At 42.6% G+C, this 12,210-nt stretch overlaps 1 protein-coding gene across 1 annotated transcript in view; it reads left to right on the top strand.

Annotated features, from left to right (window-relative positions):
* Positions 1 to 9,601, top strand: part of LOC138285242 (NXPE family member 4-like) — a 277,129-nt gene extending 267,528 nt beyond the window's left edge. The window contains exons 7-8 of the mRNA XM_069224934.1: positions 1,942 to 2,160; positions 8,743 to 9,601. Coding sequence (XP_069081035.1) covers positions 1,942 to 2,160; positions 8,743 to 9,287 — 764 coding nt within the window. The 3' untranslated portion in view covers positions 9,288 to 9,601. The remainder of the gene's footprint in view (positions 1 to 1,941; positions 2,161 to 8,742) is intronic.
* The last annotated feature ends 2,609 nt before the right edge of the window (positions 9,602 to 12,210 follow it).

Below are 12,210 nucleotides of genomic sequence, written 5' to 3'. Positions count from 1 at the left end.
TCACTCAGGCTGCACTGGCAGGCCTGTGTAAGAATTGTCAGAGCTCCCTATGGGGGGCAAAAGAAATGCTGCAGCTCATAGGGATTTCCTGGAACCCCAATACCCTGGGTACCTCAGTACCATACGCTAGTGAATTATATGGGTGTACCAGTATGCCAATGCGAATTTGTAAATTTAGTCACTAGTCTGTTAGTGACAAATTTGGAAAGCAGAGAGAGCATAACCACTGAGGTTCTGGTTAGCAGAGCCTCAGTGAGACAGTTAGGCATCACACAGGAAACACACACAGGGCATATACTTATGAGCACTGGGGCCCTGCCTAGCAGGGTCCCAGTGACACATAGACTAAAACAACATATATATACAGTGAAATATGTGGGTAACATGCCAGGCAAGATGGTACTTTCCTACACCCCCCAAACACCTGTGAGGCCCTACTCCCCCTGTAGCGCTAGTTGCCATTGAGCTGCTCTGTCCGCTGTCTCCGGCTTCTTCCTCAACATCTGCAGAAGGGAGCACTGCCTCTGCTATGTGGTGTTTAGTGCCCCCGGTAGCAATTCAGGTCCTCCCATTTGCCGTCCCACAGGATTCCAGCCCCACCGTCTGCAGTCATACCTGTTCACCAGTGCTGCAGTAGGAGGACTCGCAAGTACTCGAGGACTGCAGCAGGCCCCATCATTCCTCGAGCAACATCTTACACTCCTCAGGTGCCCGCATCCTCACCTATCTGCCAACTGCTCTGGGCCCCCTGTTTTTCAGCACTAGCAGCAGCCCTGCCATGCCTGCTCCAACTCTGCAGCCAGGTATGCTGCTGGCGTTGCCACCGCCCCCGCCCCGGAGCTTCAGGATAGTCAAGAATTGCCAGTCAACACAGCAGCAACTACAAGTGTGGCTATCTTGTTGCATGTTTGACCACATCCCCCCCTCTTTAGAAGGTATACAGCTCAACGGATTATGACAGAAGTTGTGGCAAAGTACATATGTAAACTGGTGAGTTGGCTGAAGTAAAATGTTCCAAATGCAGAATAATGCCAAGAATAATATCAAACAAGTGAAATTTAAGGTGCAGAGTGTGCTTTTGAAGTCTTGAAGACGAGTCCAGAATATTGTTTGAATATGTGCAAAACAAATTAAGCATGGACCATCACTACCTTTTTTTAATCACCTATGATGATTTAAAAAAGGCTAATTAAAAGGACATGGACATTGTGGACTTGAGCATTGCACCCAAGTGGTAAATTAACATGCATACAAGAAAATACATGAATGTATGTTCACATCAGAGGGGTGAACTTATTTTAACATCCGGGAGTTCTATGATAGCTTACCAACAGATCTTGTAAGAACAACCTGAAGATATCACAGCTTCATAGCATATGAAGGTGCCTTTAGATTGTTGAGAGTGTTATTCAGACGTGCCTTCTCATCTTCAATGTTCCAGACATTGATGTATGTTTGTAAATCTTAATGGTATCAAGGCACCATGGTTCATGCACAGACACTGGAGGGGGAGGAGGACAGATTTTTGGGAAGAGTGCTTCCAAAGTACAAGTGGGAAAATTTGTTATAAGGGATAACTTTAGGTTTCAGAACATTAAAGGGAAATTTCTCGTGATTGTGAAAAGCCAACACAGACTTTAATTACTGAAGATGTATGAGTATTATGTGAAGTCCATGAGAATATTGTTTAGAGGTTGCAGCTCTTGCAAGCAATGGTGAACAAAGAGGTGCAAATTCAACAGAAGTCAAGCTGCGATTCAGGATTAAGCTGAAAATTCTCACTGTATTTGTCAGTCAGGAGGACATCTGAGTAGAAAAGATCCCAATTGTCTATACTCCCCCGCCCCCAATGTACCTTTCCATATATTGAAAAGTGGGAAATTTGTTTTTAATATGAATAATCATGTAACAGTTTTTCTATTTTTGTTTTCTGTTCCCAAGAAAATATCAGTAAACCGATTGAAAAATGCAAGACAGGAATGGCGTCTCCTTACCCTAGCGGCTATTTCTTACAAAACATATGGCATCCAGTTTTCTGCAATATGGTGTCTTACAAAACTGGTGATGATTATCTCAACTGTTTGCGGGGAAAGCGTCTTTATCTGATCGGAGACTCCACCTTACGTCAGTACATAATGTACTTTACAGAGCATAACAAAAGTATGTTTTTCTTCAGTTGAATTATGATTTTCTCATTATGCACAATTTGTAGTGCCAGCCTATGCAAGACGCTTTGCGTCGTGGAATAAATCGCACTAAAATTGAAGCTACTGAGTATAGTGATATTTACATCTTTTTAGGCGTATTTCTTATTACATTATTTATCCTGCCTCACTTCTCAAATTGAGTAGTATCAGTAATTAAATGTGCATATTCGGCTGTATTTAAAATATTGTACACCATACTTTACAGGGCTAGTGTGTAATTTTTTGGGACTCAACAAAAACGAAGCAATTGTTTTAGAACTCGTGTAAATGATAACCTGACAATAATATGCATTTTTTTAGTCTCTCACTTTTACGTGTAAAAGATGTCAGCAAATCCACGCAACAACGTGTTGATTGTGCTTGCACTTTAAAAAGTGACTCAAACAATTGAAAATCAAAAAACTCTCATAATCCCATTGGAAACTCGAATACGGTTTTAACTATACACAAAACAGCTTCTTTTCCTATTGCTCGCTGAGTTTATGTTTGTCTTTGAATCTACACAGAGCTTAGCTGCCTTTTTGGCTAATTTTGCGCTACAGAAATACCATATACATACTGAAAATTGTATTAAAATGACTTTAAATATAGAACTTGAAAACAGAACTCTTGAAACTGCACGGACCCAGTTTAAACCAATCGTTGAACACCTTTTGTGATGGTTCTTCAGCTTTTCCAAAGCCCCTTATTTAGGAATAGCACAACCTTCGAAAAGAGACACAAACAAATTCGCCTGTCTTGGGCAGCAATGGCCACGAGCATTAATTGCTAAAATACATTTTAAGCAAATCTGACAGATTATTCCTATTGAATGTGCACGTACATTTAGTGAGCCACTCTTCATTAAAAACCACAGATAAGATAATGCACTTTTTGCTTTAGCATATGATTTAACATACCTCCTCACAACTTTCAGATTATTATACACTCCATAATCAACCCACGATTGTTTTATGCAGACACTCGATTGTGGGAGGTTCATACAACCAAGCTAGTGACAGGAAAAAAGCAATACATGGGCATCAAAATAGCTTGAAAAGCTCCTGGACAACACCATATATGGCCAAACCCCACAGAACATCCTTGGGTAAATCCACAATTCATTACAGCCACAATCGGAAGCCATGGATACTTGTCCCATCACCTAATGAAGCTCTGACCTGCTATGCTTTCTGAAAAGACGAAGAACATAACCAAATGGGAGCACTTCTTTGTGACTCTAGGCCCACACTTCTGGCGCTCTGCAGTGTGCGGTGAGAAACTAAGTACCTCCCCTTAAATACATCTGTGCTAGCTGGATTCCTCATCCTGACTTCCCAAGGTGACGCTAGATGAAATTACTCTGAGAAACAAACTGCTTCAAAGTAGGTCAATGGCAATTGTGCGCCATGACCAAATGTAACGGTCATTTGATGTGTAGGCCTGGAAAAGGGTTATATCAGGGTAGGGTGAACGTCCGGCTACGTAGACTCACACCCTCTCCCTCATTTCATTGTCAATTGCAGTCTCATATCCAAGATCCTATACATCACTCAAATAACCATATATTCTGTCTGTATAAGAATCGGCCCAGGCTTCTCTTGCTTCGGTGGAGTGCACTGCTCACCTGCACACTCATGCTGTAAGCTTATTATGAAGACTTACCAGCAACTCAGTAGTACGACTGGAAACAGACAACACACGTCACCTTCTAATGATATAGTGCAGGTCCAGCAGAAAAATAATGTCTGATATTGTATTGGGTAGGAGCAACATTCTTTGAGGTAGTGCCATTGCAATTTTTCAGGACTTACATTCTTCACCAATGCTAAAAATCCAACCCAGAAATAAGTGACAGAAAAATACAGACAATCAGGCAGAACTCCAAAGCAGTCTCTCTATCCACAATAACCCCCAAAACAGAAGTTTAGTAGAACACAGTTGAGTTTTCAGCAACCAGACATGGGATACAAGAATTGCTTTGGCCTCCAGCCTTTACCCTTTGAAGTGAACCCCCACTGTTATTTAACTCATCATTCATGTCAATGAAACTGTGACACTGTAATGTCAAAAAGGGCCCCACTGTGATTGAGGTCTGACTGGCTAGGAGAACTCAAGAAAGGCCCTGCCCTATAGTCAGCTAGCAATTGTCTGTAACGGGAAAGCTCTTTGAAGTGCAACCTAAGTGTCACATGAAAAACCCCATCATACCTGTCAAGCAGGACTTTACACTGTAATGTCAAAACGGATCATTCAATTCTCCCCACCCCACATATTCCGTGAGGTTTAGATGGGTTATCTCTGCCCATTCAGGGCAGCCTATTGTTTGCTCCTTAGCGCAAGTTCACATCTCCTTGGAGCATATCTAAATGCTGAATACTGGCTGCAAAAGCTGGAGGGCAAAATGCAAATTTTGGTTCTAGGGACTTGAGACATGCAAAGGTAACTATTTAAAGTTACTTTTCTGTAATATGTAATAAAAACAACTTCACCATTGAACTGGAATTTCATTACCCATTAAAAATAGCTGTTTAATTTTTAATTATTTTTCCAGCTAGTCCCATTTCCAAGATACAGTTTTAGTATTTAATAGTATTTAATACTTGTTTTCCGATTGAACAGCCAGCCGTGCCACAGTGAAAAGAGCTTTGTGGGGCTAGTTGTTTTAAGGACATGTTTAACATTAAATTTCTACATGCCCTACTTTTAAATACCAAGTACCCAGCTTTATGGGCAATAAAGCCTACAAAGGGTGTGACACAAATATTTAAAAGGAACGTTTAGGCTGTCAAAAAGGTTACTTTGTTAAGTCAAACTTGCAGTTAAACACTGCACAGCCAGCCAATGCAGTCATGTTCACATTGTTACTGTAATAGATGGCACAATGGGTCTTGGAGTCCACATGTTGCATTTAACTTACAGGCCCGGGGTACACTTTGGTACCCTATACCAGGGTTTTTCAGGGGTAAACTGCACAGAGTTCTAATGCCAATAAAAACAGGATTCAGCAAAAAGGCAATTAAATATCCATGGTAACGCTGCAGAAAGGGCAAATGTACAACAAAGCCCTACCTAGGGTGAACATAAAGACAAGAATTTAGTGCAAAATTGTTTCCATATGCCATCTGCTACCTGCTTTAGTGGTGTAAAAGTTGTGGCAGACAAAAAAACTCTCTTTTATTACAGGTTTCAGCTAGAATCATTGGTTCCATGTCTTTGTCCGTTGTCCCGACGAATAAGTGTGGAGTGATTGATGGTTTTTCCTTAAGCATTAGGAGTGGGGATGGGAGGCCTGGTTGTAAACTTCTTTTTTTTCCAAACCCATGTGGATGTGATAAAGTCTTGAGGGATGTATGATGGAACAACGAAGGGGTATATCACGCATGCGTTTATAACGCGGTCTCTACAACGACCGTGTCTTTACCACGCATGCATTTACAATGAAATTCATTGTAAAAGCATGTTTAGTAAGGGAACATGCGTGGTAAATTCTCCCCAGCCCCACACCCTACACCTGACACAATACGTCACCCACCCAAGCCCTTAAAACTGCTCTTTCACCCCCTGCCCTGACCCCTAACCTCCGCCCTACCCTGTCCTAAAACCTACCCTGTCCTAAAAACTAACCAACCCCTCACCCGCCCTAAACCTTAAAACCTACCCTGTCCTGTCCTGTCCTAAAAACTTCCCCAACCGGCTCCCACCCTAAACCCTAAAAGCCACCCACCCTGTCTTAAAACTTACCCTGCCTTGTCCTAAAAACTACCTTGACACCCCACTCTAAACTGTAAAACCTACCAATCCTAAAAACGACCCCTCCTTGTCTGAAAAACGAACCCCCTTTGAAACCTTAATCCTACCCTGCCCAGTCCTAAAAACTACCCGACCCCCTGCCCTAAACCCTCAAATTTACCCTGTCCTAAAAGCTAACCCACCCTGTCCTAAAACCTACCTTGACCCCCACCCTGTATCCTAAAACCTACCCCACCCTGTCCTAAAAACTACCCGACCCCCACCTTAACCTCTAAAAGCGACCCTCCCTGTCCTAAAACCTAGCCCACCCTGTCCTAAAAACTACACGACCCGCCATGAATTCTAAAAATCCACGCAGCCCTCCCTAAAAACCACCCCAACCCCCTGCCCTCAACCCTAAAACCTACCCGGTCCTAAAAACGACCCCACCCTGCAGTAAAACAGCCCGACCCCTGCCCTAAACCCTAAAATCTACCCTGTCCTAAAACCTACCCCAAACCCCCACTCTTAAACCTACCCTGCCCTGTCCTACAACCTACCCCACCCTGTCCTAAAAACCACCAGACCCTGCCACCCTACGCCCTACCCTGCCCTGTCCTAAAAACTGCCCAGCCCCACTCAAAACCTTACCCTGTCCTAAAACCTACCCTGCCCAGTCCTAAAAACTACCCTGTCCCGCCACCCTGCACTAAACCCTAAAAACGACGCCACCCTATCCTAAAAACTAAACGACCCTCCGCCCTAAAACCTAAAATCTAACCTGTCTTAAAAACTATCCCGACCCCCCTGCCCCCACCCTAAACCCTAAAACTTATCCTGACCTGTCCTAAAACCTATCCCGTCCTGTCCTTAAAACTACCCTGAACCCCACCCTAAACCATAAAACCTACCCTGTCCTAAAAACTACCCCTTCCTGTCCTAAAAACTACCCTGACCCCCGCCCTGAAACCTAAAACCTACCCATTCAGTCCTAACAACCACCCTGACCCCCCACCCCAAACTCTAAAAGTGACCCTGCCCTGTCCTGAAACCTACCCTGCCCTGTCCTAAAAACTACCCCGACCCCCGCCCTGACCCCTAAAACCCACTCTGCCCTATCCTAAAAACGACCCCAACCCCCTGTCCTCAACCCCAAAACCTACCCGGTCCTGAAAACTACCTCACCCTGTCATAAAAACAACCCCTACCCCTGCCCTAAACCCTAAAATCCACCCTGTCCTAAAAACTACCCGACTCCCCACCCTAAAACTTACCCTGTCTTAAAAACTAACCCACCTTGTCCTAAAAACTACCCTGACCCCCCACCCTGTATCCTAAAACCTACCCCACCCTGTCCTAAAAACTACCCTAACCCACCACCCTAACCTCTAAAAGCGACCCTTCCCTGTCCTAAAACCTAGCCTGCCCTGTCCTAAAAACTACACCGCCCCCGCCATGAACCCTAAAAATCCATGCCGCCCTCCCTAAAAACCACCCCAGCCCCCTGCCCTCAACCCTAAAACCTACCCTGTCCTAAAAGCTATCCCATCCTGCATTAAAACAACCGTGACCCCTGCCCTAAACCCTAAAATCTACCCTGTCCTAAAACCTACCCTGAACCCCCACCCTTAAACCTACCCTGCCCTGTCCTAAAAACTACCCTGATCCCCCGCCCTAAACCCTATAACTTACCCTGTCCTAAAAAGTAACCCAACCTGTCCTAAAAACTACCCAAACCCCCTGCCTTTGCCCTAAACCCTAAAAGCTGCCCTGTCCTAAAACCTGCCCTGCCCTAAAAACAACCCCGCCCTAAACCCTATAACCTACCCTGCCCTTAAAACTTCCCCGCCCTAAACCCTAAAAGCTACCCCGTCCGGTCCTAAAACATACCCTGTCCGGTCCTAAAAATGATCCTGACCCCTCACCCTGCCCTAAACCCTAAAAGCTACCCTGTCCTAAAAACAACCCCGACCCTGAACCCTAAAACGAGCCCCCCCCCCAAACCAGACCCCACTTATCTCTGTTACATCTGGTCCCTACTCCTTCCGGTTCCCCCTGGACTGCTCTCTCTGCCGTTACCACGCATATATGCTAAACATGCGCATATGCGTGGAAATGGCAGTGTAGTCAGCGCATCACGTTGCATTGACCGCATTGCTAGTGATATTTCCCGTCTTGGGTTGTCTCTGCAGGATGCATTTCTGAGTGGGTATGAATCCCATGTCCTAGGCTCACCAGGGTAAGATGTGTAATTCTCTTGGTGTCTTACTGGACCAAAAAAGGCATGGGCTTGTTACTGCTGCTCTTGGTGTCTGATTGCTCTGGTGATAGATTGGCATGGTAACTTGTTACTAGACCTTGAGTAGACCCTCAGCTGAGCCAGGAGCTGGCTTTTTAGCAGAGTGACCTGATCTTTATCTGGAAGTATCTGTGAGGTCTGGCTTTGATAGGATACTCAAAGTATTCCTGCATTATGAACAGTAGTCTACCTGCCCTTGTGTCCCCAGTTTCTGGTGTAACAATAAGATTGAATTGCGGGTTTTATAAAGAAACATATTTCATTATATAATAAAATAATTCAGCCAGTTTTTGCTGACCACTGCAAAGTATGCAATATGTCTGCTATCTTAAAGGAAACGTTCACAAACCCTCCGCACATACAGTAGTAGAAGCTGAAAAGTTTTAAATACTCAAAATTAGAAATGCACAACTAAATAAATTAAAAGCGTATATTAAGAAGGAATGCACATACTGTATTTTGGTAATGCAAATTTATTTAATGAATAACCTTCTGATGCTTGTTACTTTTTATTTTTCTTCTCAGTAATGACCTACTTTGACCACCATGAATCGGGTTGGTCTTCCTGGGAGAAGACCCTCTTAGCCATCCATATGGACAAGGACATTATGGTATCATACAAAAGGCATGGTTTTCCACTTGAAAGCTTTATGTTCTATTTATTTAAGGAAGACAAATACACCAGTCGGCAAATTGACGAAATAGGCGGAGGTCGCAACACCATCTTCGCAATCACCATGGGTCAACACTTCCGTCAATTCCCGCTCCAGCTGTACATCCGCCGAGCACTCAACATACGCAAGGCCATTGAACGACTGCTGACCCGGAGCCCTGACACCAAAGTCATCATAAAGACAGAGAACACCAGGGACACCAACACAGCAGTGGAAAGATTGAGCGAATTTCATGGTTATTGTCAATATCTGGTGATGAAAGAGGTTTTTAAGGACATGGATGTTGGTTTTGTGGATGTATTGGATATGAGCTATGCCCTGGCCACTGAGAGTGTCCACCCGCAGATGCATGTGCTTGAGAATATTATGAGCCTGACATTCAATTATGCCTGCTAGTGAAGTGGCTGTGCCCAGAAATATGAATTCTTTTTAATGTGGACATGACAAACAAGTGCAATGTAGAATGTTTATGTCACAAGCACAGGACCTGTCACTTTCTTTAGTAGCATTTAATCCTTTTTCCCGTCTTTCTTATTCTTTTCACCCCATCTTTGTTGGATCCAAAAACCACTCAGTAAATGCCCTCAAAGCTGGATATTGCCATTTAGTACACCACAAGACGTATCTTCTGTTAGAACAATGGAAACCTATAAACAATGCTGATTTTGGATCTGATCAGGAATTGCTATTATTAAAAAATCTTCAAAGCATATCCTAACAGAAAAATCATTGTAATAGCCTCTATAAATTGGGGTGCAGATGCAAGACGGGCACATGTACTACATTCATTGTTTTTTCAAGTTTATTACTGTGTATGAGCTGAAACAAAGAGATGCTTCTGTCCATAGAGTTAGCACATCGGACCATAATAAGTAAACTTACAAGGAGACACGAATAGGTTGATGAACCTTTTGGCTCGCTTTGAGGTTTTCCCTCCATGTATCCCGTACATACAGATCAATAATGAATAACAATCAGTAACATTAGTAATCAATATGAGTCAGTAACCGTCACACACCATGACCTTGCAGTCATAAATAACCGCACCTTTGGGTAAAAGTTAGAATATTTATTTTCTTATATTAACAATGCTAATGTTGCGTAGGTTAATCTCCAAATCAAATGATAGACATACAGAAACAACACTGGCTGACCAAAGCGGCGAAAGAATCGCGATCTAATCAAAGTTTGAGCTACTACGCATTCTAAAGTTACAGTACAAATTAATAACAAGAATAACTGCGCAAACGTAATAACATACATTTAGATTCAGCAAAGAATAGACATAAAATGTCATTCCATGTATTGAACTTCATTAGTGAGGACACTAACAACATCAGATTAGAATAGCATGTTTGGGCTTCATGTAAAACAATTTAGTCAACACAAATTTGGAAAACATATAACTATGGCTCTCTCAAAATAGATGTTGGTACCTAGAAACAAAAGCAAATAGACATGGTAAACATTATCATAGTCAATATACCTATCCTCAGTTTGTATCAGCAAGCGGTGACAGTCTTCGTCCTCAGGACATCAGTTCAGGCAGCTAGTCATCAGGATTCAGCATTGAAGTTCAGAAAAGGCAAAAGTCTTTAATGCAATAAAGTTAAACATGTCTTTTCTCAAGACGGTCAAGAAAGTAATAGCAGTATGGCAAACGGAAAATGGGCAAATGGTTTCTTCTTCTCGGTGCAGTCCGGCTAAGTTAGATTTCCTAAAACTGTTTCCCAAGTCCTATTGGTCAGGGGATCGCATGTTTACATTTTAATTGAATGAAACAAAACTTCAAATCTACAATTCTTCTTGTACATGGTGCACATGTCGCTGATTGGCTCCTCTGGTCCCGCTCCCATCATTGGGCCCGTCAGGTATCATTATTGTTGAATCTTATACTCCAGTCAGTATGGTCATTGTTCTTTCTTGAGAAAGCCAGTCTTACACACATTACATTAAACAATGTTACATTAGCTAGTACGTCATCCCCTAGCAAGTAGTTCTCATGAGAAAGACTTTTAGCTACGAGCATTTGGTCAGTACAGTGGAAAAACTCAAAATTTAATTTTCTAAGCATCCATTTTAAAAGTTGATTAAGAAATGAAGCTTGAAATGAGGCCGTGCAATTAGGCCAAGACCTCACTAAGTTAAGGCCTTAGGAATAATAAAGCTAATACATAATGCATAACCCTCAATATGACATATTACTACATTAAACATAAGTTCATCATTTCATATTAATAAACCATTAATAAGTACACTTCGTGAACACTGGTGGCCACTCTAGTGGATGCCCCTTCAAATGTGTGCATTAGTTTTTCCCTATGTTATTACATTTCCTATCCAAATCCAACACTCAAAATACATTAATATTCATTATTAAAATCAGCGTTAACAATAGCTTACCATGATATACCCTGGATGCTTCTAGAAGAAGCATGATGGTAGTGTCAACTCAATTCCCAGTTCAGGGAGCACTACAGCCCCTGCAGAGCATGGGGGCTCAGAACTCTCTAAGGCCACCAGCTTTTCATGCAGGTCCCATTCAGCCAAAGGTTACAAAATATGTGTGAGAGATGGGAGATTCAGGGCAGGGTACCCTTGTCACATTCTAAGGGGGGGTGGTTCATTTTGCCTTATGCCACCGTTCCCGGTTCCACAAGGTTGATACAGAGCACTGCTTGCAGGACGTTCATCTTCAGTTCTTCTCATGTGTCTGTGTATAGACCGGTTAAAGTGTCTTTGTTTGCTTAGTGACTATAATATTTTGAACATAATCATATATAGGAACAATAAATATACAAAGGATTGTAACTGGCAAATGGGATGGATAACGTTATGTAAGTGCATTTATGCACTGCAAATGTACCTGAGGAGCAAAATAGCGCTCCACAAGTCGGGGTGTAGGGAAGAAGAATACAAAATTGTGTGCAAGTAGGGATTTTATATGTTACACTTATGTACAATCGTATTTCACATATATCAATTACAAGGAAATGAAAATTAAGTGTTTTGCCTATAATCGGTACCACTGGTAGGATTCAAACTCCACTGGTCCGGATGTTCCAAATCCTCACAACAGGGACCAAAATAAATAAGTGATGCATGGGCAAAGATGACAGTTGTGTCATCATTTTCACAATGAAGCCAGGCAACACAATTCACTACCTAACTATAAAGTCACATTGATTTCCATATTAACAACTTTTGCAAGTTTGTGTCGTGGTCTTCGTCTTTTGTCCTCTAGCATGCAGACATGACTCCTCAGATCTGATTTATAGTCCTCAGTTGTGAGGCTGGTGCAAGCAGCTGGTGGAAGTGA

This window comes from Pleurodeles waltl, chromosome 3_1 (genome assembly GCF_031143425.1).
Source record: "Pleurodeles waltl isolate 20211129_DDA chromosome 3_1, aPleWal1.hap1.20221129, whole genome shotgun sequence".
NCBI lineage: Eukaryota > Metazoa > Chordata > Amphibia > Caudata > Salamandridae > Pleurodeles > Pleurodeles waltl.
Note: the sequence above shows the minus strand (reverse complement) of the source record. Positions and strands in the feature narration are given on the sequence as shown.